Source organism: Urocampus carinirostris, chromosome 6 (assembly GCF_059441175.1).
Source record: "Urocampus carinirostris isolate Australia breed hairy pipefish chromosome 6, RoL_Ucar_1.0, whole genome shotgun sequence".
NCBI classification, from domain to species: domain Eukaryota; kingdom Metazoa; phylum Chordata; class Actinopteri; order Syngnathiformes; family Syngnathidae; genus Urocampus; species Urocampus carinirostris.
The window spans coordinates 32,855,457-32,882,795 of NC_142354.1; the positions used below are offsets into that span (position 1 = coordinate 32,855,457).

The 27,339-nt window shown below is 38.8% G+C and overlaps 1 protein-coding gene across 2 annotated transcripts; it reads left to right on the top strand.

Moving 5' to 3' along the window:
* LOC148364620 (dual specificity calcium/calmodulin-dependent 3',5'-cyclic nucleotide phosphodiesterase 1B-like) lies at positions 1-26,800 on the top strand. Of its 2 annotated transcripts, none has more exons than XM_088338778.1 (14): positions 1-137; positions 8,899-9,012; positions 9,076-9,258; positions 12,545-12,611; positions 12,686-12,802; positions 14,756-14,896; positions 17,194-17,294; positions 18,097-18,222; positions 21,026-21,127; positions 21,190-21,310; positions 22,494-22,575; positions 22,648-22,765; positions 25,757-25,893; positions 26,534-26,800. In XM_088338778.1, the coding sequence occupies exons 1-14, from the start codon at positions 85-87 to the stop codon at positions 26,626-26,628; spliced, it is 1,557 nt and encodes a 518-aa protein (XP_088194904.1). In that variant the 5' UTR covers positions 1-84; the 3' UTR covers positions 26,629-26,800. The 2 variants fall into 2 exon arrangements, with proteins under 2 accessions (XP_088194904.1, XP_088194905.1); XM_088338779.1 differs by having other exon boundaries at positions 26,537-26,800.
* Positions 26,801-27,339: the final 539 nt, after the last annotated feature.

The following is a 27,339-nucleotide window of genomic DNA, read 5'->3' on the forward strand; positions in this document are numbered from 1 at the left end:
TCCCAAAAAGTTATTTTTTCTGTTCTTTTGTTTGGATTTTGGGGGGGGACTCTGGGGTCCATCGGGTTTCATCTAGAGCGGAGAATGGCTGAACTGGTACGAATCCGTAAAAAACATCTGCAGATGCCCATCTTAAGGTAAGTTCTGGACACTTGTTGACTCATTTGTGGTGTGCTATAACAAAACCAGCCCCTGACATGACTATGTCTGGCATGAAAACATTTTTTTTTTTCTTAAAACTGTATTTTTCTAAACTACAAAAAAACGTAAATTGTCCAGAAATATTAAAGTGTGCTTTATAACCCAGTGTGCATCATATTCTGCAAGAAACAGTGGATAAGATTGGCAAATTATACAGTATTTATAGGTGTGGGTTACGACACAAAGTTTTGCAATACACTTCCATGTTTAAACAATAATTGATCAATCTTTAACCATTGCTGTCCCAAATCTCAGTATGACCTATGCAACAGGATTTGAACCCAGTTTGTAGCAGTAAGGGTGCTGACACTTTTCCACTTAGAGCTTATCTTATTATCACACTATTTTTACTCTCGGTGCAAGAAACGCAGATTTGTTTAGTGCATTCTAATGGATTAAACACTCTCTCTACTTCTTCACATGTGTGTCAATAATGTTGCAAAGACAAAAACAGAAAACAGAAAGTCTTTTAACAAACTACTATATGAGCTATTTTATGTACATATACGTATTAAACAGAGAGGTTATTGACACACAGGCGAAGAGGTGGAGAGACTGTTTAACTTATCAGAATGCACTATGTAAATCAGTGTTTCTTAACAATGAAAGATAGTGTGGTAGTGAGATAATCTCTAAAGCCATTTTGTTTGACATCGGTGTCAGTAGTGGTTTAGTGTCAGTGCCCACACCACTGCGATCCAGTTTTGTTTCCCTTTGAAAACAATATTTTGCAAATTTAATCAACGAAGAATATTAATTAATAATTACACAATATAAGTGTTTCACATTCAGGAATCCCTTAACCACCAGGGCTGTAGGGGCACCACTTTGTGTGGTGTGTCTTGGGAAAGTACAGCCGTAAGTGTGGACACAATTAGCTCCTACTGTAGTCTCCATCGTCTCAATTTCATGTGCCTTATAGTCCAGTGAGCCTTATGTATGAAAAATATTATGACAGAAGAGTGTTTTTTGGAGGTGCGCCTTATAATATGGTGCGCCTTATAGTGCTCAATATAAGGTATCTGTTTTTTTTTTCACGGAACAGCACAACACACTTTTTATATTTTCAATCATATCTGTTACACAAAACTTATATACTGCACAAAACAATTGAACACATAGTTTGTATATACTAGCTTGACCTGACACTTGGCAGATGTTAGAGGCACACTTGACTTCTTTGCATTGCGACTTTGCGGGAGGGGAAATGAGCTGTGATGGGTCCTGTGGTTTTTGTTTTATTTGGTGCTTTGACGTGGTAATATCTGTCAGTGACCGCAACTTTGCATAACTGTGCATTGTTGGATATGTAGTGTAGCCTTTGCCTTTCCATCAGTAAAGGTTCTATTTTTTTCATCGTCAAAAGTGAGCTGATATCTTGTAGTGAATTGGGATTTGGTTCGTGTCTGGTGAGGCACAATCAGATTTATAAATGAATGAACCTGGATATTATTCATTATTTGATTGGCAGAGCAAGAACACAATGTATCAACCATAGCAAGGGTGTCCAAAGGTTTCAAAAAGTATACCAGCTGGAAATGTGTATGGGACAACTATTCAGCCTGGCAATCTTTGAACAGTTTTTAATAAATTAATGCTCAGTGAAAAGTTTGCAGTTCTTAGCAAGCAGCGTCGCGACCACAGGGCTTGCCTTTGTAGTAATTTCATTTCACACTCAGGTTTTTGTGGCAAATAACCCTTGCGTGGACGCGCGTCACACAAAGCCTGTCTTTTGCAACAAAATCTAGGTCGAACAAAACTCTATAAACAAAGACAAAGATGAACAATGATAGGTGGATGATAAAAAAAATAAACGGCAGCGAGAGAGAAGCTTGACCCGATCCCAACGTATCGGTTGACATTTCAGGCACGACCGACCGGGACCAACAATAGGATCGGGTCGTGTTTGGGTTCTGGCAAGGGATCTTATCTCTAGGTGGAAAGTGGCAGAGAAAACCTTTACCGCTTGCAAAAGGCTTACTCTTGTCGGAGTTGTCTGACATTTTGATATTAAATCAACACAAGTTTAACAGCTGTTGGCGCTATCGCTTTGGTGGATTAACGCCCACTCGCCGATCATAGTTTGTGAAACCGGTAACGTTTCCCAAGGCCCGCTTGCAGACGCTCAGGCGATAACTCTGAATCTGATTGGCTAAACCAACAGCTTTCTCTAAGACTGATGTTATGGTACTTGGCTTTCAGGACTTTTTGTTAAGGTTCAATTTCTGAGCCAAGCAACAATAAGTGATTGGTTAAATGCTTCAATACGGAAGCAGACATTTAGAAGTAGTATAACCAGGGAGAAGTTATCAAAGGAAGCTGACAGACATTTTGTAATATTTAATAAGTATTGATGGACATAAATGTAGATGTACATAAATTCTGTGGTCTAAGTGTTCAAGGGGCAAAACAATGCTTTGGAGGAAATGCACATTTACCTATCTATATAAGTGTGCATTAGATAATGATACTAAAATACTTAATATGCTTAAGTGTTTTGTGTACATTATCAATGACCTAGGTCAAATATTTGATAAATATTACAAAATAATAAACTTTCCAAAAGGGCATATTTTGGTGAGACAGCAGAGGGGCAAAGAACAAGTAGATAGATACTTTGTCCCATAGTATGTATTTTTTCTATTTTTTCTATTTTCATCCATCCATCTATCCATCTATCTATCCATCCATCCATCCATCCATCCACCCACCCATCCACCCAACCATCCATTATCTGCACCGCTTATCAGTAGGGTCATGGGGGTGCTGGAGCGCATCCCAGCTATCTCCGGGCAGTGGGCAGAGGACACCCTGAACTGGTTGCCAGCCAGTCGCAGGGCACACAGAGACAGACAACTTACTCGCTCAATCACACCTAGAGACAATTTGGACCAGCCAATTAACCTGAAATGCATGTTTTTGGAATGTGAGAGGTAAACGGAGTGCCCGGAGAAAAGCCACGCAAGCACGGGGAGATCATGCAAACTCCACACAGGACGGTTTCATCCCACGACCTCAGAATTGTGCCGCACACGCGCTAACCACTGCGCCGTCGTACTGCCCTTTCTATTTTCCTTCTTACAAAAAAATATTATACATATTCTAATTTTTCAGTTTATTGGCTGCTTAAATTATCCAGTGGACTTGATGTAAATGCAGGGCAGGCGCACCAGTTCCCGAAAAACCTGCAATCTTAAGCTGCAGCTAAGGTGCTAAATATTTTTTATCATTTATTAAAAAACAATGTTATTTTAAAGAGTAACCAAAGATACATAAACATATACATCATATAAACATGCATTATTTTGAATACTTGTTGGTTGAAAAATGTGTGTTTATTTAACCTAAAATGAGTGTCACTTATAGGGACCTCACATAATTGTCTGTCATCTTGCTGCTAATTTTACACAAAATCATTATTAATTTAAAAACATACATTCATCATTGGAGTAATAAGCAAAAATAAATGAACTATGATATACATGTGCATTTTGTATTTATATTACTTTACATGAATTTCCACTGGAAAGAGCGGACAAGAAACCTCCAAAAATATTCGTAAAAGACTAGGCGAAAAAATAAGAAGATAAGTGGTGCAGTCTGGTTACCTTGAGTCTATTTTTCCTTGTAGCGCTTTGTAGAATTGTTTTTTGTTGCACTTCACGAAGGATACCTCAGCAATAAATGTTGTTTAGAATTATAGCCTGTGCAGTGTTCCACCTCAAAATTTCAGAAGATCTTCAGCTTAAGAATTCCAGAAAGAAATTGCCTTCATATTTTTTCCCTCAAATAATATACAACAAAACTCAATTTTGAAGTAAACTGACGTCATATGACACATTTCAATGTAAAAAAAGACTTATGCTGCTGTCGTATGCAGTATGTTACCAAATATGGTTCCTTGCCTTCCTCAATGAAACCTGTGGAAGAAATATATTAGGTTAAAAAATTGTCACATACTTTTGCTTTGCTTGGCCTTGTCAAGTATTAACAGTGCTAATCCGTGAAGATTTTGTCATTAATCTCCATAAACAAAAGTGCTCCCAACAAGTCATTTCCCGGGGACAAAGACGAAATGTCTCCCATGCCGCTAACACACAAAAGAAAAATTACCCGGAAAGATTATAAACGCTGACATTTGGGCGCTTGCTATTTTTATGGCTCGACAGCTTTCTGAAGATGGTGCCAGCGTGATAAACACTTAAAAAGCTGAGATTGCCCATGGCAGCATCCCTGCATGTTAGCAGCCCACGCGGTCTCGTCTGGCAAACCTTCAACAATGCTCATCCATTATTTGAAATAAACTCACGTCATGTCTAATAAATCTGCACAAGAGTATAAATCCGCTTTTGTAAACAGAGGATGAGATTTCTCATGAAGAGCCGAGCAAACCTGTTGAAGCAACCGGGATTTATGAACTGCACGAATGCAGGCAACATGCCGCAATTTATTAACCCTTCACAAGTGCTCAGAATTCTTAGGGTCCAGGAAGATTAGGGGTGTATGACTATTTTTAGGGCGATATTTATCAGACAACTCCTGATAATTCCAACCTGGTAATGACATGATAATAACATTGTACTGTAAATTCGGGACAAAGCACACCTGAACTAATTCACGTCAATTTCTTACATTGAAAGCCCGGTTTAGACCTCAGTGCTCTCATTTGCGCGCGTCCCTGCGTCCTAGACGCATCATTTTTGCTGGGGACGCATAGTGTCAAGTCAACGTGCGTCCCCAGGCAACCTTTTTGACACAAAATTGTCATTATTACCCGATTACCTTTTTTTTTACAAAGATTTACCGCACTCCAAACTTTTCGTCAGGCAGATCCGCCATTGTTGTTTTGGTCTCGCGGTTCGAGTTTTCGTCTGCACGCCGATGTCGGCAAACGATGTCTCGTTGCTTCGAGATTAGGTCATTGTTGTTGTGCTTGTCGTCGAGGGAAGGTGAAAATCAACACAAGATTAGTAATTTCTTCAGTGTCAGTATTAAGTCGAAACATAATGCAGAAAGTGATAACAACGGCAATAATTCCGGCTTGAAAAAACTGCTGAGAAATTCTTCGGAAGATCGCAGAGGCAAGAAAACACGTGTGTTGAAGTGAACGATTCGACGAAAGAAAATAAACAAAAGAATACTCCTAGCAAGAAAAGGACTTTTCTGCCAAAATGGACTAAATTATATTCCTAGTTACGCCATGAGGAGGATAATAATGGATTGGACCTTGAGAAGCCATTACAACTGTGGCGGGACAGCAAACCACAAAGAATATATGAACTGAAAAATCTGAAGTGATAATTTGCTTTGTTTTACCAATTAAGTGTGATGATTTAAACTGCATGAATATATAGATTAATATTTCAGCAATATTATTTTGTATAATGTACAATATTGTTGTGAACTGAAAAATCTTGAAGTGATAACTGATTAGTATTACCAATAAACTGTGTTGATTAAAACTGAATGAATATATGGATTTATATTATATATTTGTCGCTGATTTACAATTTCAACCCCGATAACACTAAATTTTGGGGACCCATAGATCTCTGTTGGGACCCATAGATTTTTGAGCATGCGAGTCCCCGGGACCCATCACTTTTTAGAGGTAAAATGAACACTGTAGACCTGGCGCCAACCTCGCCCACCCGATGACCTTTTCAGCTCTACTGCAAGTTGTTTACGTCACATATTTTTGGATCCTGTGACCACTCAAGAAGGCATTTCCAAACACGAACACATATTTACTACTGCGCCAAACGAAAACAAGAATGAGGGCTGCATAGCGTAAAGTGAAAGCCCTACATTACTAGACGACAGAGCCTGGGCAACCATACTGTGGAGAAAAGTTCCAGATTGCAGCACCAGACTTTTCTTTTTTGTTGTTGTTGTCATTGGTGGTTGCCATGGTAATGGACCATATTGTATTTGCTTGTTATGGTTCCTCAAGATAAAAAGGAATTTTAGGGACATTGATGCTGGTGATACGGAAAAAGAAGTGTAGCCTTTTTGATACATAACCTCCGCTGGGGTTCAATTTGAATGCAATAATGTTGTTTGTGGGTGAAAAAGTTGAAATATCATGAGTTTGTACCGTAAACCTCCCGTTTAGCACCTATTATGTATTATGTTAGTACTGTTGACAAAAACATGAACTCAATTCTCTCGAAGGGCATCATAAATGCGGGGTTTTGTATACAGTGCGCATGCATCGTGGAATAGAGCAGGTTGCCGTTTTTCTTGGTGTCAACACAAAAAAAATAAAGAAAAAGCTGCACCGGATTTAAATGTAAGAAAAAGTAGCGGCTTTGTAATCATCAATTTACGTTAACAATAATCTATTTTATCAGTTACTATTAGTTTAGTGAACCCTGGCTAAAAAGGGCATCCTCATTTAGCCCTATACACATCTGTGAAGATATTCAGTTTCAGAGGCTCATTTACGACAAATTTAGATTTTATTCTGAAAGTAGTTTGGCAGCCTCAATGTTCTTTTTACCTCTTGCATTTTGTTGTTGTTATGTTTCCCTTGGGATTATATGGTTTTAATTTCTTTCAAATTAACTCGCAATTCGAACTTATTTCCCAATACAAACATACATTCGACACTTAAACATGTACCTTTCAGTTCATATTTCCAAATGCCTGGATTTAAACCAGATGTCAAAAACTGAACAGATGGTAGACCCAAATGTGTAACGTTTCACACAAAGCTTTATTGGAGAATCGAGGAAATCCGGTACGGGGAAACATACAGCAGCAATCCTGTGCTCGCTGGGCAGGAGGAGCAAGGAGCTCACGGGATCGGAGCGTGGTCCAAATGCAAAAACGAGTGGAGATGGGCGATCGGAGCGTGGTCGATTTGTAAAAACGGGTCAAGTAGCCAGGGCAGGAGATCGGAGCGTTGTCGGTGGACAAAAACGGGACAAGTAGCCGGGGCAGGAGATCGGAGCGTTGTCGGTGGGCAAAAACGGGTCAAGTAGCCGGAGAGGGAGATCGGAGCGTGGTCGATGGACAGAATGGGTCAAGTAGCCAGAGACGATAGGGAAGTCAGGGACAGAAAAGCAGGATACAGGTGAGGACAGGACAGACAGGAGCCAGAGTCAAAAAGTGCTTGCACTGCGTATGCGGAGGTTCGCTGACGGACTGACAAGGAGTGAATGGAGTACTGAGTTTAAACAGGAGGGGAACTAATCAGGCAACGAGCAACAGCTCGTCTCCAACTTTTTTCAAGCTAACATGTACTTTTTGTTACCTTTTTGCGCAAAGTGCACCCAGTTTGATATGTGTTTCTAAAATAATGTATCACTTTTTTACAATGTTGTTTTTATGATATTGTCGGGTTAATTATTGCAAGTCGGGTTAAACAGACTCGGTCGACCTCTAGAAAAATCATTTTACTAGAAAACCACAATAATCCACCGCTGTTGAGCTATTTAGTGAGCTACTGGTGAGTTGAAAGAGGAGTGCATCCTTTAAGGTGTTCTTAAAAATGTTGAAAACTAGATGGTGTAATTGCTGTTTGTAGTCCTTTGAGACTTCTTGTGATTAAGGGCTATACAAATAAACATGACTTGACTTGACTATTTTTGGAACAGGTCTGCGAGCACCTCATCCTCCCTTAGGGTGCACCATGGTACCCGCGTTCAATTAGCGCAATTATAATCGTGTGATGAGTGAAGTAGATGAACGGAGCTGAAGTTACTGTTTTGTGGCGTTTTGAAGAATATTATAAACCCTGGATACGTGTCGATTGTAAACGTAACAGCTCTATCAGCCACCTCTCTAAAATGAAAGACGGGTGGCGGTTTCTTAGCAATCAGGAACGGGTTTTCTCCGAGTCACTTCCCCCTCTCGCTTTTGCTCTATTGAAAGCGCATTTGATCACTCAATACGTGTTGTAGCCTCTCTGTGTGTAAAGAAGAGAGAGTGCAATACGCAGGACTAAAAAAAAAACAATATGTCAAAAAGACATGATTCAAAGCAGGAAGCCAGGAGCTGAATATTGATAGCTTCAGAGCATAGCGCATTTTTTATTCATTGTATTGCTTCCACAGTGCGTCCGTGACGTTTATTTTTTTGTAAAACATAATTGGAAATCCTCAATATTTCTCTGGTTGATTAATGGTAGTCACCAAATACAGCTACAATCTGAGCTTTGAGAGTGGCGTCTGGCTTGAGTGTCATCCAGTGGACATATTTAAAACTGCAAGTCATTGTTCGTCTCATTTTCTCTTGTGCTTCTGCATTGTATCGTGGGCCGTTTAAAATGATGTCGCGGGCCGTATTTGGCCCACGGGTCATGGGTTTGAGGCATGTGGATTAAAGCAGCAACCAAAATTCTGAAGAGCTGTTTGGGAGCTGAAAGAGAAAGTTATTTTTGTTTGCCGAGCTGTAGGGGCCAGTTCTCTAAAGACTTAAAATTCCCATTTTTAATGTACACAAAGAAAACCTGCAAAAATATTAAATTCTGGATTATGAGGGCGCTCCAGGCGGGATCAATTCCTCATTCTATTCAGGCAACAACAAAAAGACAAAAAAAAAAAACGTCAGATTAAGTACATTGATATTTCATTTGGGTGTTTTGTTTTCTTTATTGTTTTCTTCTGAGAAGGTTTAATAGGCCCAACGTTCTGCTTTCGGGGGGAGAGTTGGAGGAAACAACCTCAATTAAAATATTTGAACTAATTTCAGGCTCCGAAGCATCTTGAAGCAGCTGGAGAACAAAGAAGTGGACTTTGAAGAAATCAAAAAGAATCTAGAATTGACAGCATCCCTATTAGAGGCTGTTTATCTGGATGGAAGCAGGTAAGAAAAGTCTAACAGTGAATATTTCTAAAAACTGCCAAAACGTGAAATCAACTGTGCCAGGCAGAACTTGGAGTCTGAGGACGACCTCCAGCAGCTTCAGTCGGATGGAGTTCCCGCAGAAGTTACTGATTGGTTGGCATCGACATTCACTCAAAGGGTCCGACAATCGGGGCGGCGCTCAGACGAGAAACCCAAGTTTCGGAGCATCGTGCATGCGGTGCAGGCTGGGATATTTGTGGAAAGGTGCAGATTTTTGGTTTACAAGTTGAACTCATTTTGAGAAGTTGGTGACCGATTAGCACTCCTAGTAATCCTAGCTTGGAATTGTCTCATCAACAAAAGGGTAAACACAGACAAGAATACACATTCACATTGAAAGTAGTAGCAGGAATCAAAACCTCACTCTAATTTCTGATATCCATCTACAAAAATGAGTCTTCAGTCAAACAAAAGTTCTAAATTTGTCTACCATTGACTGTACAGTACACAGCAAAAAAATGCAGTTTAAAATGTTTCAAGTACTGTGTTATGCGGACTGTAAGGCGCACTTAAAACCCCCAAATTGCCCAAAAATTTAAATGTGCGCCTAATAACCCGGTGCGCCTATACTGTTAAATATGGTGGAGAAGATTTAAAATGCATATTATATTTACAGTATATGTGTGCGTAACTATACTAGAATTTGTGCAATGATTGATCAACAAAATTCGCTGACCACAATAGCTAAACATTGTGTTGTTACGACCAAGACGCAATCAAGACCCAAATGCGTAGCGTTAACCATACGTTTATTGATAGAAAGAGGAAGGGCAGCGGCCGCGATCCGGTGCTCGCTGGACGCAGGATGCAAGCCGCTCATGCAATCGGATCGTGATCCGAGTAAGGGAGTGGATCTTCCGTAGTGAGAGATAGCGGTGTCAAGGACAGAAAAAACAGGTCTATAGCCAGGACAGAAAAAACAGTCGTAAGCCGGGACGGGAGAGCAGACATAGTCGGAATTATAAAACAGGTTGGAGCCGGATACAAACGGGGAGATCAGGAACAGACTGGTGGAAAAACAAATTCAAAAACGGGACTGGTGGGAGTCAGGGTCACAATGCTTGCCTGGTAACAACAGAGGTTCGCTGACAGACCGCCAACAGGCGAGTTAAAGGACAGGGCTTAAAAAGGGACAGGTAGCCCGCAGCAGCTGGCGCCAAATGAGCGGGCACAGGTGATCCAAATCAGTAATCATGACAATTATTCTGTATGTCGTGGTATTGAGAGCACCAACACTTACTGCAGTGATACAGATAACATACAAAAAGGCACTCGATTTGATCTCATCATCACACTTTTTTACTCACGGTGCCAAAAATGAATGCAAGAGGATGGAGAAAACAGAAAGTCGTTCTGAAAGATATAAATCTATGCCAAATCTGATTCATCATTATATACACCGAAGGGGTGTTTCCCTTTTTTTTTTGTTTTTTGTTTTTTTTTGTTTATGAGATCAATTGTAATGTATTTTTGGATGACGTCGTATCACGAGTGGTCTAGTAAGCTTAGGTTTCGGCGCTCTCACCACCGTGACCCGGGTTCAATTACCTTTGCATACAATGTTTCTCGATTTTGATCAGCCATATTTTTCAACTGATCAATCATTGCACTTACGGAATGGATATACACATGTAAATACAGTACTTCTCACTGTAGCTTTAATTCGATGGACTTTATAGTCCAGTCCACCTTATATGTAAAAAATTATATGACAAAGACTGTTTTTTTGGAGGGGTGTTCGACATTATCCTTATTCCTCATTTCATTGGCAGAGCAGAAAAGACATATACAAACTGTAGCACAGAAAAAAAAACATTTTATTCTCATACCTTAACTTATTAATGAAGTCTACTCGCTGCTCTTTTAGAAAAAAAAAAAAATAATCATCATAACAATACTTTAAAAAAAATTAAAGAAAAACATCAATAGGTTAGCCTCCAATATGAAAAAAGTCCATGCAATGATAAAAAGAAAAAATTATGGATGGCTCCACTTGCTGTTTGGTCTAACACTCTCCTTCTGCCATGAAGCAAGAAAATTGTGTGCCTCAATCTGCATTTGCAGAACATCAGCACAGCAATTTATTGCATACCAATTGTAATAATAGTTTTCCTTCAGAGGTTTTGAAAAAATAAAATCCCCGACATATGAAGTTGAAAAAAATTAACTGAACAAATATAACCATTCAATATATTTCTCATTTTAGATGCCCGCGATTACAGGTGAGGCACAGTCTCACTTGCCTCTCTTAACTGCACATCATTAATAATTTTGATATTTTGGAGTGCCATTGTTGTCTTTTTTAACAATATTTTTAAATGATTAACTTACGTTTTAATATTTCGGTCCAAATTGTAAGGTTATATGAGACTATTTATTTCAGACAGATACCCCCTTCAACATTGCCCAGACCCCTAAATGAACATCAGATTTTTCTTAAAATTCAATGTAAAATGGATAGCACTTTTATAGTCCTCTAATTTTGACTTCCTGTTTATAAAACGGCCACAAGATGGGGCACTCATAAGTAAAGACAGCTAAAAATAAGGCTAGTATCAGCACTCATACCAATGCTTATTATCAGTACTCGTCCATCTTATTTTTCAATTGGATAAAAACAAAAAAAATTCCACCCAAAAAACCTCATAATTTGGGTGCAAGATTTACACAAAGTCTTCACTCGATAAATATTCTTCACCACATTTGCACATTAGATGCAACAATAATTGAACCTCAATCACATTGGTGAGATCGCCAAATCCTTACTACTAAACAACTTAGGATATAGATGACATGGGAAAAGGCATTCGATTTGTTTTGGTTGTTAACTTTTGTACGTGGGGCCTTGATTAAAATCATTTATTGACAACACAGACGATGAACACAATACTGTAAATGAAACTTACATACATTTTTATATTGTGTTCATTGTTGACGCTGTCAATAAATGATTTTAATCATGGCCTGACATATTCAACAATGTGAGTAAAAATAGTGTGATGAGATCAAATCTCATGCCTTTTCCTATGTCATCTACATCCCTAGTGAGCCAGTGATTAGACAGTGAGCGGATTTAGGCTTATTGCTGTTGTTGTTATAAGTATTTTTAATGTTTTCGTAATTGTTATTGTTATTATTACTAATGTATTACTGGGTCGGGCTGCGAGAATACTGTCAGACACTAAACCGGTCCGTGGTACAGAAAAGGTTGGGGACCACTGATATACTTTTTATGAATATAAATAAATATTGGTTAGAAGAAACCAGTTAGGTTGTTGCAGTTAACTTTGGGTCGTTAGGTCAAATGGGGAAATTGATCAATTGATACACGAATCCAACCACTCAGATACAATGTTTTTACTCTTTGAAAACATCCTCACCAGTGCGTACGGAGACTCGATTTCTATAAACACCTCCTGAGACATCTTTGCTGCGTACTGTCAGGATGTTAACTTCAAGTGAACTTAACATAAACATTGCATTATTCCAGAATGTTCAAGAGAGCCTACACGGCCGCTATGCCGGACCAACCTGCTGCAGTAGTAAAATGTCTGAGGGTAAGTTCTCGAGGTATCCCCGTGTGTTATTATTTCTGTCATGCTAACGGCTCTTTCATCATCTTTATACAAAGGACATCGATCGCTGGAGTTTCGACGTATTTTCGTTGGACGCAGCCAGCTCTGATCACGCCTTGCAGACGCTCTTCTTTGAGCTAGTCACCAGATATGAGCTCAACAGTCGCTTCAAGGTCATTTCATCTCACACAATATTTGACAGCACTCTTACACCAAGCAGAACTGTTTATTTAGGAAAAGTAAACGCACTCTTGGCTTCCAATGATTTCAAACAATAAGTTCAAGATTTTCAAGAGTCAAATTTCGAAACTGTTCATGACCACAGTCAGAAGGAGAGTGAAAGAGACAGTATGTAATATTTGACCACTGGATGCCGCTGTATTTTGTAGTGCAACCGTAAATCAGTGCTAAAAAGTGTAAGGAACAATAAAATCAAGGGAAATTCCAAAGAATCCTGATTTTGCAGATCATGCTCTACAAATAATTACCTGAAGGCCACAGGTCAACAAGTAGGCGAGGCATAGAATTCTAGAGAATATCTTCTATCTATCTATCTATCTATCTATCTATCTATCTATCTATCTATCTATCTATCTATCTATCTATCTATCTATCTATCTATCTATCTATCTATCTATCTATCTATCTATCTATCTATCTATCTATCTATCTATCTATCTATCTATCTATCTATCTATCTATCTATCTATCTATCTATCTATCTATCTATCTATCTATCTATCTATCTATCTATCTATCTATCTATCTATCTATCTATCTATCTATCTATCTATCTATCTATCTATCTATCTATCTACCTTGGTCATATCCCTCAAGAGGGGTGACCGACAGCAAGACAAACACATACAATAACAAAGAAAATAAAAGGGGGAAAAAATAGCAAAAAAACACACACAAAAATTTTGGGGCCATGGCCAACCCAATTGCCCAAACACCCAAACAAGTTAGGGACTTCGGCACCTAAGTTGAGAATATATTACTTCAGTTTTAAAGAAAAAATGCAAAACAAAGTAAATACAGTGTTTCTTAACCTTGTTGGCGCTAACGAACCCCACCAGTTTCATATGTGCATTCACCGAAATCTACTTATTTATTTATTTATTTTTATTTCACGACACTGTATTTCTACTGGTGCACAAAATAAACCATACAGAACAAAAACAACATAGTGCATGAACTCAAGTTAAATTACAGAACTGCAAATCAGTGACACCTCTTCTGTTGCCTTTAAGAGAACAGTACAGGTATGCATTGCTTTACCTTGGTAAGTGCTACTCTTTTGCTGTAACTTTCACAGCAAGAGTCAATTCCTTATTATTGTTTTTATGTTCGTTGAGAGTGTTGTTTTTCTACAGAGTAAAGGGTTCAGCTGAATTTCAATTATTTCGCCAAGGTATTCATCATTGACTACTGCTTCCTCATCATCAAACGTGAATGGTCGTCTTCATGCCGGATATTAGGCTCGTGCAGGGGAGTATTTGGCAAAAGACTTTGCAAGCGTATCTAAGTGCAAAGGCAAATGTTTTAGTTCCATGTGTACAGAAATCTCACAAATTCCAGACACATCTTAGATTTTACTTACACGGTGGTCAAAAAAAGGGAATGTTTGCAAAGTTATATCGAACATATTTCATGGCTGTGGCTCCACCGAACCCCTGAGACTGACTCACAGAACCCCTAATGGTTTAATTTTACCCAGGTTTAGGCCCACTATATTAAGGGGTTAAGACAAATCAAAACCAAGGCATTGAGACCACAATGAATCACCGTGGCCAGTTTTAAAGTAAGAGTGCCAAATGTCGGTGAGAAGCTCTTAATAATTCAAATATCCTTCACACATAATCAACGTAAAGGAAGAAAATACATTCACAACCAAAATGAAAACATACACAATGCTTGGGGTATAATAAAATATATACATTGGAAATCAATAGTAATTCATTTGATGCTTTATTTGTGTGTAGCTTGTTGCAGTATGAGAAACATACATTGCATTAGGGTTCTTGGGGAGGCTAATGCATTTATTAGTTTTCCGAATTACGTAACCGAAGAATTGATCCGATTGCAGCAAAGGTCAGGAGTTGAAAGTGATGAATTTGTTTTAGATTCCCATCTCGAACCTGACGCTGTTCCTGTCTGCTGTGGAGCGAGGATACTGCAAACACAACAACCCGTATCACAGCCACGTACACGCCGCAGATGTCACCCAGACGCTGCACTGCCTTCTGCTACGATCCGGCCTAGTGGTACAGTGCACAACCTCGGGAGTTATAACACAGTCAAAATTTAAGACTGAGTACTTATGACCACCACTACAGGTGACATGAGGGAGTTAGGACTAAAGACTTTAGACAAGGCTTCTTCGTTCCTGGTGTTATTGGTTGAAATCCTGTTGGTTTTAAATGTTTATATCTTTGCACTGATCTGATTGTACGGATCAGGATCTTTATCTTCATCATTTCTCAAAAACACTGTTGTCTCTCAGTGATGAAATGACAGTCAAGCTGTCAATTTCCAATGAATATCCTCATTTTCTATGGACCAAATTAAGCCTGACTATTGTTTAACATCTGGGCATCTGAGAAATAAAAATGTGAGTCCTGACTTTTGAGGAAAGACTTTAGACTTTAGACTTTAAAGAGTTAAGACTTTTAAGACTTTGGCAAAAGTAAAACTTGAGGAATTTTACTTACGTCTTTAGACTTTGAACAATTATGAATGCGTCAAGACCAAGAACTTGATAAAAGTTAAAAGCAGATGAAAACCAACCTTTTAGGATTCAGACTTAAATCTTAAACGTGGAAAGATCTGAGACAATGACTCAAGGAATCTTGTCAAAGTCAAGACTTAAGGGTTTGAACATTTTCAACCACGTCAAGCTTTTTGAAGAGGTTAAATGTGATGAATATAACTTCAAAATATTCTACTTGTTGATGCTGTCTTCTGGCTGATATTGTTAAGATTATTGATGCGAGTTTCCGCGTTGCCTCAATCCCCGCTTGGCGAAACGTCCGCTATGTCCATTGCTGGTCAGACCGTACTGTCAGAAACCAGAAACAGAGACAAGACCCACTTGCGTTTGTTTCTCTCAGTTTTATTGAGAAGGAGGAAAAGGCTTGCACCCACGATCCGGTGATCGTCGGTCACGGAGAGCAGATCGCTCGGAACGCGGAAGTGGCACTTCCGTAGCGAACGATGGGGGGGTCGGGAGCGGAAAAACAGGTCGGTAGCCGGGACGGGAGAGCATAAACTTGGACAAAAACAGAAACGGATCAAAGCCGGGAAACAGACAAAAGCCAAAAAACAGGAGGAAGTCAGAGTCGGAGGGCTTGCCTAGCGTGAGCTGAGGTTTGCAGACGGTCTGACAAGCTATTTTTAATCATTTTGGGGGTTTGGGTTTACATTTGGACTGTATTTGAAACAGTCGTTGTCTCACTTCACCATTTTCATCCTGAAATAAAAGAAAATCACGACCACGCGAATGATATCAATCTGTCCCCCATCCATCCTGCCTCCTTTCCGCCAGCATAATGTGCTTCATGGCCAGAATTACGATGATAAAAGTAAGATAAAAGTAGATATGCGCAGTGATAAAAAAATGTATAAAGACTCTTTTAACTCATTTGGGCATTGTTAACACATTTCATATTTAATTTAAGTTTTTTTAAAGACACCCCACTTTTAAGATATATAATTTGAAAAAAAAAAAAAAGAATTATTGGAAATCTTAAGACCAAGACTTTAACAGAGTAGGTTGAAAATCAATATTTATTTATTTTTCAAAATGAGAACAATCTTGAGGATTTAAGTAGAATGAAAAAGTTTGGGCACCTGTGATCATTTTAACACTTTCCTTCAAAAATTGTTTGTTGTCCGGATAAGCAATTTCAGTTAAACATATCATAAAGCAGGAAAACACAGTGATATTTAAGAAGAAAATTCAAGTGTGATGATATTTCTCCAAGAATGCTGTCATGTTGTTAGACTGTGTAGCATCATTGTTCAAGATGAATATTGAATGGATTCCAGTCAGTATGAGTGGATACTTACAACTACAAAGCCCGACAGGCCACATGTGACACGCAGGCCGCAGTTTGCCCACCTCTGGTTTAGAGGCTGTTATTTCTGCAAAAGGATGATCTACTAAATATCGATGTTGATTTTTTTAGGGTGTTCCTCAAATTTCTGCATCTGCCAACTCTAGATTGTCTCTTGCTGCGACCTGTTTTATAATTCTGACTACGTCTGCTCTCCCGTCCCGGCTCACGACTGTTTTTTTTTTTATCCCGACCACAATTTTGCCTTCCTGTCCCGGCTATAATATTTGTACATTCTATATAAATCATATAAACTCAATTTCTCTTTTTAAATATCACTGAGTTTGTCTTCTACATGATATTTAAACCAAAATTCCAGATTAGAACATTCAATAACCAAACTCTTTCAGACGACTCTAAGACCAAAAATAAATTTAAAATGAACTATATAAGACCATAACCACAATCAATGATTGATTAATGATTTTTCTTGCATGTACCAGCAGCATTGGCTAACAGAGCTGGAGGTGATGGCGTCATTGTTCGCCGCAGCCATTCACGACTACGAGCATACAGGGACCACCAACAACTTTCACATACACACAAAGTAAGCTGTTGTCCTTGAAATATTTACTTAGCGTTTATATTCTAACAAACAACTTCCTTTTAAGATTTAAAAACGTCAGGGAATTAAAAAAAGCAAACTATATATTATTTGTGATCTTAATTGCAACACAAATACATCTCTGCGGTGGGAGATCAGTATTTTTAGGAGCCATATATCCATCCATGCAGGAGAGACACTTGGACTATTCCTGGCTCACTGTTTATGTCCAGCTAAATAGAGTATGACTCACCAAGCAGAGCGCCTTCAAAATGGCTGCAGTTCAAACTTGTAATGGTCAGCCTGTATATAAATAATCTCTGTACATAAATGTATAGATGAAAATACATATAATTTAATTAATTAGAGAATAAATAACGGCACGACTGAGTGAATACATGAAATGGAAATTATAAAATAACTGCTAATAGGAAATATACTGCAGATTGTACTAAAATACTCTTTGGACATAAAATACAGTCCTTTCACTATAAAGCTGTCTCGCATTGTAGGTGGCAGTTAATTTTGCTTATTTTTCGCTGATTGCCTTATTCTAGATAAAACATGTTCACATTTTCTTAGTTTAGTTTGCGAAAAATGTTTTATTGAAAAGGTATTTAAGTACAGTATTTTAAAATATGATCTCATATGAGCCAGGATCTATGCTTCATTATATTCATTCATGTATTGATTCAGTCAGTCAATCAGTCAGTTAGTTGGGTCACCAGTATCATTTTGAGCTAGCAATATATTTGAATTAAATGTTTTCACCCACCTTTGTGTTTTCCTATTCTGTTTTTGTCAGGTCTGAGTTTGCACTCATCTACAATGACCGGTCCGTACAAGAAAGTCATCATCTGAGCGCAGCGTTCCGCCTCTTGCAGGACGACCAAATGAATATTTTTGTTCATTTGACTCGAGAGGAGTACATGTGATTGTTTTATTTTTGTAATATTTGGCCATAATAATGTATCCAAATCGCTCTTTAAGAAAGTGAAATCAGGAACAACATATGCAGAGAAACAATAAAAGGCCATCATAAATTGAATGCCCAACCCAGACTGTCTTCTTCAAATTAGAGAGCACCTACTTTTAGCCCTTAATATTGTATGGTATTGTAGCTGTGTGACAAGGGATTGTTGGGCCGCCAAGGGTCACTGCACCATCAGGCCCGTACCAGTACACGTACCAGTACAGGATTATACTCCTTATGATGTTTACATTACGGGCCTTCTGCCATGTCTAAATCAAACCCTTTGTGACTGATGTAAAAACATTGACACATCTTTATCAGCATTGTAAACCACAAATTTCAATTTCTACCCCGTTGTCAGAAAGCATATATGTATACTTGTGTGCATTACCGCCAGGGTCGGGCATGTTACTAGAGTTACTAGTTATTTTATCTAAAACGTAACTCAGTTACCCCCCAACTATCACGTTACAAATTAATGTATATACCTTCTTCAAAATAGCCCAAAAATTTACAAAATAGAACAAAACATGCACACTGACCTATGGACACATATTTCTTGGCTTTTGCAATCTTGAGATCTTGCAACCGAACACTTGCTCGAGACACTCCATGCCCCTTTTGTCTCCGGGCTTCAGATCACTAAAAGATCACCTTCTTTGTCTCTGGGGACTTTTTTTTAATCGCCTGCTAACATTTTGGCGATTTGAATCTTTATCACCAACACGCAAATCTATCTAGGTAGGTAATTTTCGAGATAAGAACCAGGGCTTTGTCATTCGGATGTGCACTTGTGGACAAATGGTGTCAATTCTTAGAGCTGTCAATCAGAGGGCGTAGAGTGGATGTGTCAAACTCATTTTAGCTCAGGGCCACATAGTCAGGGGGAATACAAATCATGGGGGGCGAATAAGTAGATTAAAGAGAAAGAAAGAAAGAGAGAGAGAAAGAAAGAAAGAAAGAAAGAAAGAAAGAAAGAAAGAAAGAAAGAAAGAAAGAAAGACAGACAGACAGAAAGAAAGAAAGAAAGAAAGAAAGAGTGAAAGAAAGAAAGAAAGAAAGAAAGAAAGAAAGAAAGAAAGAAAGAAAGAAAGAGAAATAATGAGAAAAATAGTAGAACACAGAAAGAAAGTAAAAGAAAGAGAAGAAGAAAGAAAGGGAGAAAGAGAGAGAAAAACAAAGAGACTGAGAAAGTAAGTAAAGGAAACGAAAAAGAGAAAGACAAAGAAATACAAAGAGAGAAGGAGAAGGAAAGAACAAAAAAGAGAGAAAAAGAAAGAGAGAAAGAAGGAAGAGAGGGACGCAAAAAGGAGAGAGACAAAGAAAGACATATAGAAAGAGAATGATAGGAGAGAAAGGGAGAAAAAGAAAAAGAAAAAGAGAGAAATGAGCGAGAAAAAGAGAGAGTGAGAAAGAGAGAAAGTAAGAGAGAGAGAAACAATACCGCTACATTTGCTTTAGGGGTTATGTCTGGCTTTATTTAAAACTACATGTATATTTTGGCTCTTTTATCCCCCGAGCTTCTCTCAGCCGTGCCTTGCGGGCCGGATTCAATTTGTCGGCGGGCCTGTACTGGCCCGTGGGCCGCATGCTTGACGCCTTTGGCGTAGAGACAGGTTTAATTGTGCACATTAGGGCATTGGTACTTCATTAAACGAGGGGCATAGTTCCTTCTTTTTGACATCTTGTCTCTAGCTTGCAGTGCTACGCAGGTAATTCCAAGGGCCTGGGTCCTTTTTGGCATCCTGCCTGCAGCTGAAAGGGGGTGGGGGAAGATTCCTGCATCCTAGTAACAAGGCCTTACTGTACAATTGCAAACTGTACTTACCGTATTTTCCGCACTATAAGGCGCACCGTGTTATAAGGCGCACCTTCGATGAATGATATATTTTAAAACTTTTTCCATACATAAGGCGCACCGCATTATAAGGGGCTACAGTAGAGGCTGTAGTTACGTTATGCAACCATAAGATGGTGCCGCGCTAAAGGGAATGTCAACAAAACAGTCAGATAGGTCAGTCAAACATTATTAATAGATAACCAACAAGCTTTCCACATCTCCATTCACTCCCAAAATGAATAAACAGCTGTTTTATTATTTTCTCTGAGGTACAGCATTTTCGTGACACATCTTTAACATCTTTGAACAACAACAAGGCATAACATTTTACTTTTCCTCCATTTAGTCAACACGCAAAAAAACGTCTGATACTGTTATGGTAAATTAAACGTTAGTGCAATCGCAATATAGTGACACTCGTAATGTGCAAAAACAATAACAAGTGCAAAACAATAACAATAAAGCAATAACATAATAACTGTAAAATGTAAAACGTAAACAGCTCATCCTCATGCTTCCTCCACTTCCGCACCATCGATTAATTAATGTTAAACTCTCTTGCTGCTGCTCTATTTCCGTGTTCTACTGCGTGACTGATCGCCTTGAGTTTAAACTCTGCGTTGTAAGCGTGTCTCTTAATAGGAGCCATTTCAGGGTCTTTATACAAACGCACAAATAAAAGAGAATCGTTGTTTAATATTTCCCAGCATGCACAGCGCACTTCTTCTACGCGAAAAATGCAATCGGTGGCTGCCTACCGTAAGTTGCGAGACTTGTCGCGGCTCAATATTGATCCATATATAAGGCGCATCGGATTTTAAGGCGCATAGTCATCTTTTTTTTTAAAAAACAGATTTTAGGTGCGCCTTATAGTGCGGAAATTACGGTACATTGCTTTCAATTCATATTTTTTCCACACAGGGAGTTGCGTTCCTTGGTCATCGAGATGGTGCTCTCCACAGACATGTCGTCTCATCTCATGCAAGTCAAAGCCATGAAGTCCTGTCTGCAGCAACAAGAACGGTAATTTCACTAATACTTTTGTTAGCGTGGGGACCGGCGCGATTCTTATTTTTTCTAAACAGGATCGAAAAGTCCAAAGCGTTATCGCTGTTGCTGCACACGGCCGACATCAGCCATCCGTCGAAACCTTGGCCTCTGCACTCCAGGTGGACCAAAGCCCTGATGGAGGAGTTTTTCAGGCAGGTAGGACTTTGACGATTGTTTGTGAAGGACATATTCCAACAGCCGTCATTTCATTCATCATCTCTACTGCCGATTTTGTGCAATGGAAGGTGAGGGGCTAAAAGCAGATCAGGGTTGACCTTGAGCAGGAGGGGGGGATAGTATATGATCCATTAGACAGGTGACCTTGGATGCCTTTCAAGTGTCAAAGAAAAAAAAGAACGTTGACTGCCGTCAGATTCGGGATGCTTTCTATGATTTCAAATTGTATTCGGCATCATTTGTCACTATTAACATTACATTTTCATTATTATGGTAAAGGTGACAGTTTTTCATGAAATCCTTTTCATTGTAGTTATTTTGTTTTTTTGTGATTCGCTTTTGTATTTTAAAGACAATTTTTACACCTAGTTTCTAAACATATTGTAGGGGTGGGTGATACCACGGGGCGGGCCAGGAACGCCCACGTGGACTCCACCTCGTCGCCACCTTGTCCCCAATTCGTCGCCACCTGGTCACCTCGATGTCTAAAGAAACTCAAAACAACACCTAGCGTTTATCAAAACAAGGCCTGACGTCCTTCGTCAGCGCCCTGTTATCAAAATTCTCCAGCCAAAACACTCCGCACTTGGAAGGGCGCGACCTGTCATCGAACTTAAGCCTTCTCTGTGAAAAAATTTCATTGCATTCACTAAATGTAACTTGTATAAAATCTTTTATAGTATAATGTAAAAAAATATAAAATCCTTATATCAATATATATATATATATATATATATATATATATATATATATATATATATATATATATATATATATACGGCCGCATGTGGCCCACGGAACCGTAGTTTTCTCATCCCTGCACGATAAAAATGTTTGCCTTGAAGACTTACATTGGGTAAATTGAGAATTTATTGTGGTAAAACTAACACACTCTGAAGTGTGTCTTCCGTCCTGAGTCTGTTCCTCTCATAGGGCGGTTTTGTGTTTCTTCTTTATTTTCCAAAATAGAAAAGAAGAGGCGTAGTGTGCAGCCTCGCTGTTTCGTTTTCAAATAAAAGCCTCCTCTGTATTTTTTTACAATTGAAAAAAAAAAGAACAAAAAGCACTTTAAATGTACCACAAGCCCGGCGTAGTTATTTAGAGCATTGGAGTGGGTTGCCTTTTAAGATATCTTCTGGTTGTCTCTTTCTACCATGGGCAGGGTGATCGAGAGGCGGAGCTCGGTTTGCCCTTCTCGCCCCTGTGTGATCGAAAAAGCACCCTAGTGGCCGAGTCGCAAATCGGTATGTTCAAAAATACACTCTTGCAAAAAGCACAGCCCTCTTTTTCGCACCTGAGTTGTTTCTGTCCTGCAGGTTTTATCGACTTTATCGTGTACCCGACTTTCTCCCTGCTGACGGACATGGCGGAGAAAATCGTGGTTCCTCTGGTGGAGGAGAACCCGGGTCCACCTGACCCTTGTAATAGACACAGGTAAAACACTGGGCACCGTCATAAGACAGATTTCAAATAAAGATAAAAACGGGAACATATAATATATTGAGCAAAAGCAATGTTTATTGCAAAATGTTCTTCTGCCAAGGTAAGTCCTAATCAATTATTTGCCTCATACAAAACGAGGCCCAGGAATTAGTTTAGCCCACTTTAATGGCTTATTGGTTAGCAAGATTGCAGAAATATGTACAACCTTTGACACAGTGAACATAACATTCCTTGTAGTCATTATCCATTGCTTGGCTTGTGATGCATGGCTAATGATGCTTAAAGGGACAGTGTAATTATTTGATCAATAAATATCGTTTTATTCTGCAGAGCAACCGAAAACCAGTTATCTTGCCCTGTTTTCTCTTATCGTGTCTTGACTTATACTTTCTTGTTCTGTTTATTTTATTTTGTTATGTTTTTAGATGTCCACTTCTGCTGAACGATAGATCAATATCTCAAAAGGACATTGTGTGTAATTTGACCACTAGATGTTGCTGTATTGTGCTGTGCAACCGAAAATTAGTGCAAATATGGCACGAGGAAGAATACGAATTAAGGAAACTCAAAGTTCCTAAACTGCACCATTATCCTTTTAATTCCTTGGCCAAGCCTTTCGGAAGCTTTTTTTCATGTACCCGTAGGATCAAGATGGCGAACAATTATGTCGGCTCCCTCAAGCAGCTAGAGTCTAGCTCATTCCCTCAAATAATAATATCTTCATCACAAGTATTTCAAAAATGCCCATTTTTATGATAGTCAATGTTTTTTGCTTATTATTCAAATCAATATTTTTTCTATAAACAATGAAGTTTTTTACCACTAGAGGGTGCTGAAAACATACTGTTTAAAGTAGCAGGTCCGAAATACTAGGGAAGGAAATCCTATACCTTTAAATTTGGTTTGTCAATTGAGCTTTTAGAGCAGGGGTGTCAAACTCAATTATACAGAGGGCCAGAACTCAAACCACAACTTTGGTCGCGGGCCGAACAGGAGAAATATTTATTGAATATACTTTCCTTTTTTAAAAAAAATAAATAAATATGAATTTAAAACAGTCAGAAATATCAATCCAGAATAAACAAACTTAAACATTAAATGAATTAAAAATCGCTGCTCTCCATAAAAATATATCCTGTCAAAACTATAAAAATTAAAATATGAAAAAACTGAAAATGTAAATAAAATTTGTGGTTTTCACTTTGGGAATTTGCTTTAGTGAAAAACATCTTCATATTATTCTTTACCTCTTTAATTTTCTGTATCTTTTCTCTGGATTCAAGGTTTTTCAGCTTGCTCTGAAGTTTTGTGTTGTAGTGCCGTTTTACATTAAATTCCTTAATTATGGCCACAAAACCTCCACAAATAAGACCCACGGGTTTACTGGCAATGTCAGTAAACATAATTTTCTCGGCCATTGTGGTTTTTAGTATCCGGGTATAATTTGAAAGATATCAGGGTTTCATAGACCTGGGCCATTGTACTAGATGTATATAAAAGGATTTTGCAGGCCGGATATAATTGACACCTGTGTTTTAGAGTATATTTAACCATCTAAACTTTTACATTGTTTATATTCCATGTCAGATTTATTTCAAAAGCTTTTTGACTGAACACAAGAATTAACATAAATTACGGGAATTGTGAAAGGGACTCCTTTTTAAGGTTTTTGATGGTACACAATACTTTCAATAGAAATCCGATTTGGTGCCAATAGCTACCAGTTGGCAGTAGCTATTAACAGCTCAACAACAAAACATTCTAAAAGGTATCCTATATTGAAATAAGATAACCAATGTAAAATTTAATAACAAAATATTTTAAAACCGCTTACCTTCAAATGAATGTATCCTATTCTTAGTTCAGTGTTCAGTGTTACGAAAAACAACCCTAAAAAAGTCCAAGCAGTTACACACAACCTGAGTTGACAAGTTTATTGGGGGGAAAAGAGAAATGACAAAAGGCTCTTCGCGCGTAGGTGGGGGGAAGAAAACGATACTAAAACGCAGTCAGGAAAAAAAACTTACGGCTAGCATGACACAAGAAGTCTTGAGTTGGCACATACAGGCGTCAAGGGATTGCCAAACCAGAGCAGTTTAATGATGGGTGAAATTTATTGTGTCGAGTAATAGTGGGTGTGGAAAATTAAGCCTTGTTTCAAAATTTGTGAGTTATACTTAAAACAGTTAGTTTGAGAGTCACCAAATTTATAGTCAGATATAGTAATAGGTTAAGTTAAAGTCAAACAAAAATAAAAAAAGTGGATTGTGAAATAATATGTGTGCATAAATGTCTTTATTTTTTGAGAGAAAATAAAAAGTTGTTGATTCTTTAGGACTTTGTTGCTACATTACAATAGTAAGTAGAGCTGCAATACTGCACTACTGCCAAAAAGGGCAGTCAAGAGCCAATATAAACGAAACACCGAGTAGTGAATCTTTTGGTTGAAACAGGTGAATCAAAATCTCATTGGTTCATTAGGCTTCACTTTGCCCATAATTAGCCCAGGCTGGATGGATATTGCCATTAAAAGCTACAATCAGACAGCTTCTGCTGTTCGCACTGTCATTATATGAAGCGCTGTTAATGAGGGTCGGATGTGGTTGATTAGAGGCAGGTGTGAGGATTTTCCAGTGATTTGGTCTGCTGGCGCCCTCTAGAGGTCTATGACTTGCTTGATCCTTGCAAAATAATTATTATCATTATGACTGTAGGGCCACCTTTCGCTGTTAAAAAATGATTAGGAATAAACAATTTAGCATGGAGTTAAATCTAATGTACATTTAGTGCCATCGACTAAAATGTAAAGCCTCAATTCTCCATTTGTAGCGCTCCATACTTAACTTTTCATTCCACTTTTTGTTTGAGTCACGTTGGGAGAAACTGAAAGAGTCCGACACGGACTCGATGATTGGACTTTCTCGGGGTTGCTTTGTGACAGTCTGCTGTGTTTTTTTTCTGTGACGTCTGTTGGTATGCTAGCAACGTGTGGAAGGAGAGCTCTCGAGGACTGCAATGGAGTCTGGCTCACATCACGGCCGAGCTGGTCAGTTTCCGGTCCACGTGGACCCGTCACACCGACGACAACAAACTCAAGTGGAAAGACGGAGGCTACAATGGTATTTTCAGCACCCATCGGCATTTGCAGGATAGCGCGAAACACACATGAATATTTTGAGTCTCATTATTTAATGTCTCTAGGGGGTGGGCAAACTATTGGCCGGGGCAGCATACCCGGTCTACCAAAAATGCATTTACACTTTGACTTTGAATAACCAATATGGTGAATTTTGGGGGTGGACCCAAGTGAAGGGAAGCACGAACTGAGGAAAGGTTGCACAAAATAAGGATGGTATTTAATAACAAAACGAGGAACAAAGTAACAAACAAACAAGCAGTCAGACAACAACCTAATTTCCAAACAAAAACCAAACCTGACATGATGTAAACCAGAAACAAAGACCAAACCAGAAACGGAGATGCAAGAAACAAAGTAATAAACAAAAATCATAGTCAATGACACTACTACATTTTGGCTGCTACAGTTGGTGACCCCGATTCTAACTGAATGCGGCCCTGGACCCTGCTCTTGTAGATCATAAAAAGTGCAGTGTTTCAAATGTTTTTTTTTCTGATCTACTTCGAAACTACGGGGGCTCACATTATCGACTTTAAAACATACAAAAAAATGAAAAAAGATGAACACTTTTACACTGTGGCAATTTTTCCCAATCCTCCTCTTCTTCTTTTTAATCCCAGTAGGATTTTCAGAAGTAAGAAAAGAGCGCAGCGGATCACAAGAAGAGCAGTCAGACAAATCCCAGCAGAATGCCAACAAACACACGAAACAGTAGATTTGACTCTTGGTTCTCATTTAACTTTTTGTTGTTTCTTTGTTTATTGCAATGTACTGTAGCGGTTGAACTCAACAACACTGTTGGTAACAAAACCACAAAGCTGTAATACTGTTTCGTTTTTCATCATGTAATTTAAAGATTCAACTGTGTAACATGCTGGCCATGTTGTATGGTAGACCATATTATTAAATTAATTTACCCCAAAACGTGTTATTTCTATTTGTATGTTTGTTGTGGTTATTATTATTAGTAGAAGAAGAATATAAAGAGGGTCGCTAACCTTTTGAAAACTATAATAGATGATAATCATAATAAATTATACATTTAAGATTTTTTATTTTTTATTTTGCTGTTGTAGTACTTTACACAGCGTTCTGGTTCTGTTGTATATTGTGTCCAATCACAGCTCCCTGGTTTTCTGAAGTCCATCCATCCATTATCTGCACCGCTTATCATCAGCAGGGTCGCGGGGGTGCTGGAGCCCATCCCAGCCATCTTCGGGACACCCTGGGCAGGGGACCCCCTGAACTGGTTGCCAGCCAGTCGCAGGGCACACAGGAACAGACACCATTCACACCTAGGGACAATTTGGACCGGCCAATTAACCTGACATGCATGTTTTTGGGATGTGGGAGGAAACCGGAGTGCCCGGAGGAAACCCACGCAGGCATGGGGAGAACATGCAAATTCCATTCGGGGAGGCTGCAT

What these genes read in the sequence shown, in the direction of transcription:
- LOC148364620 (XM_088338778.1), top strand. Translation starts at nt 85, where the DNA reads ATGGCTGAACTGGTACGAATCCGTAAAAAACATCTGCAGATGCCCATC. An exon ending in CTGCAGATGCCCATCTTAAG is followed by an intron (nt 138 to 8,898) that starts GTAAGTTCTGGA and finishes AACTAATTTCAG; the next exon opens with GCTCCGAAGCATCTTGAAGC. An exon ending in TTGACTCGAGAGGAGTACAT is followed by an intron (nt 18,223 to 21,025) that starts GTGATTGTTTTA and finishes TTTTCCACACAG; the next exon opens with GGAGTTGCGTTCCTTGGTCA.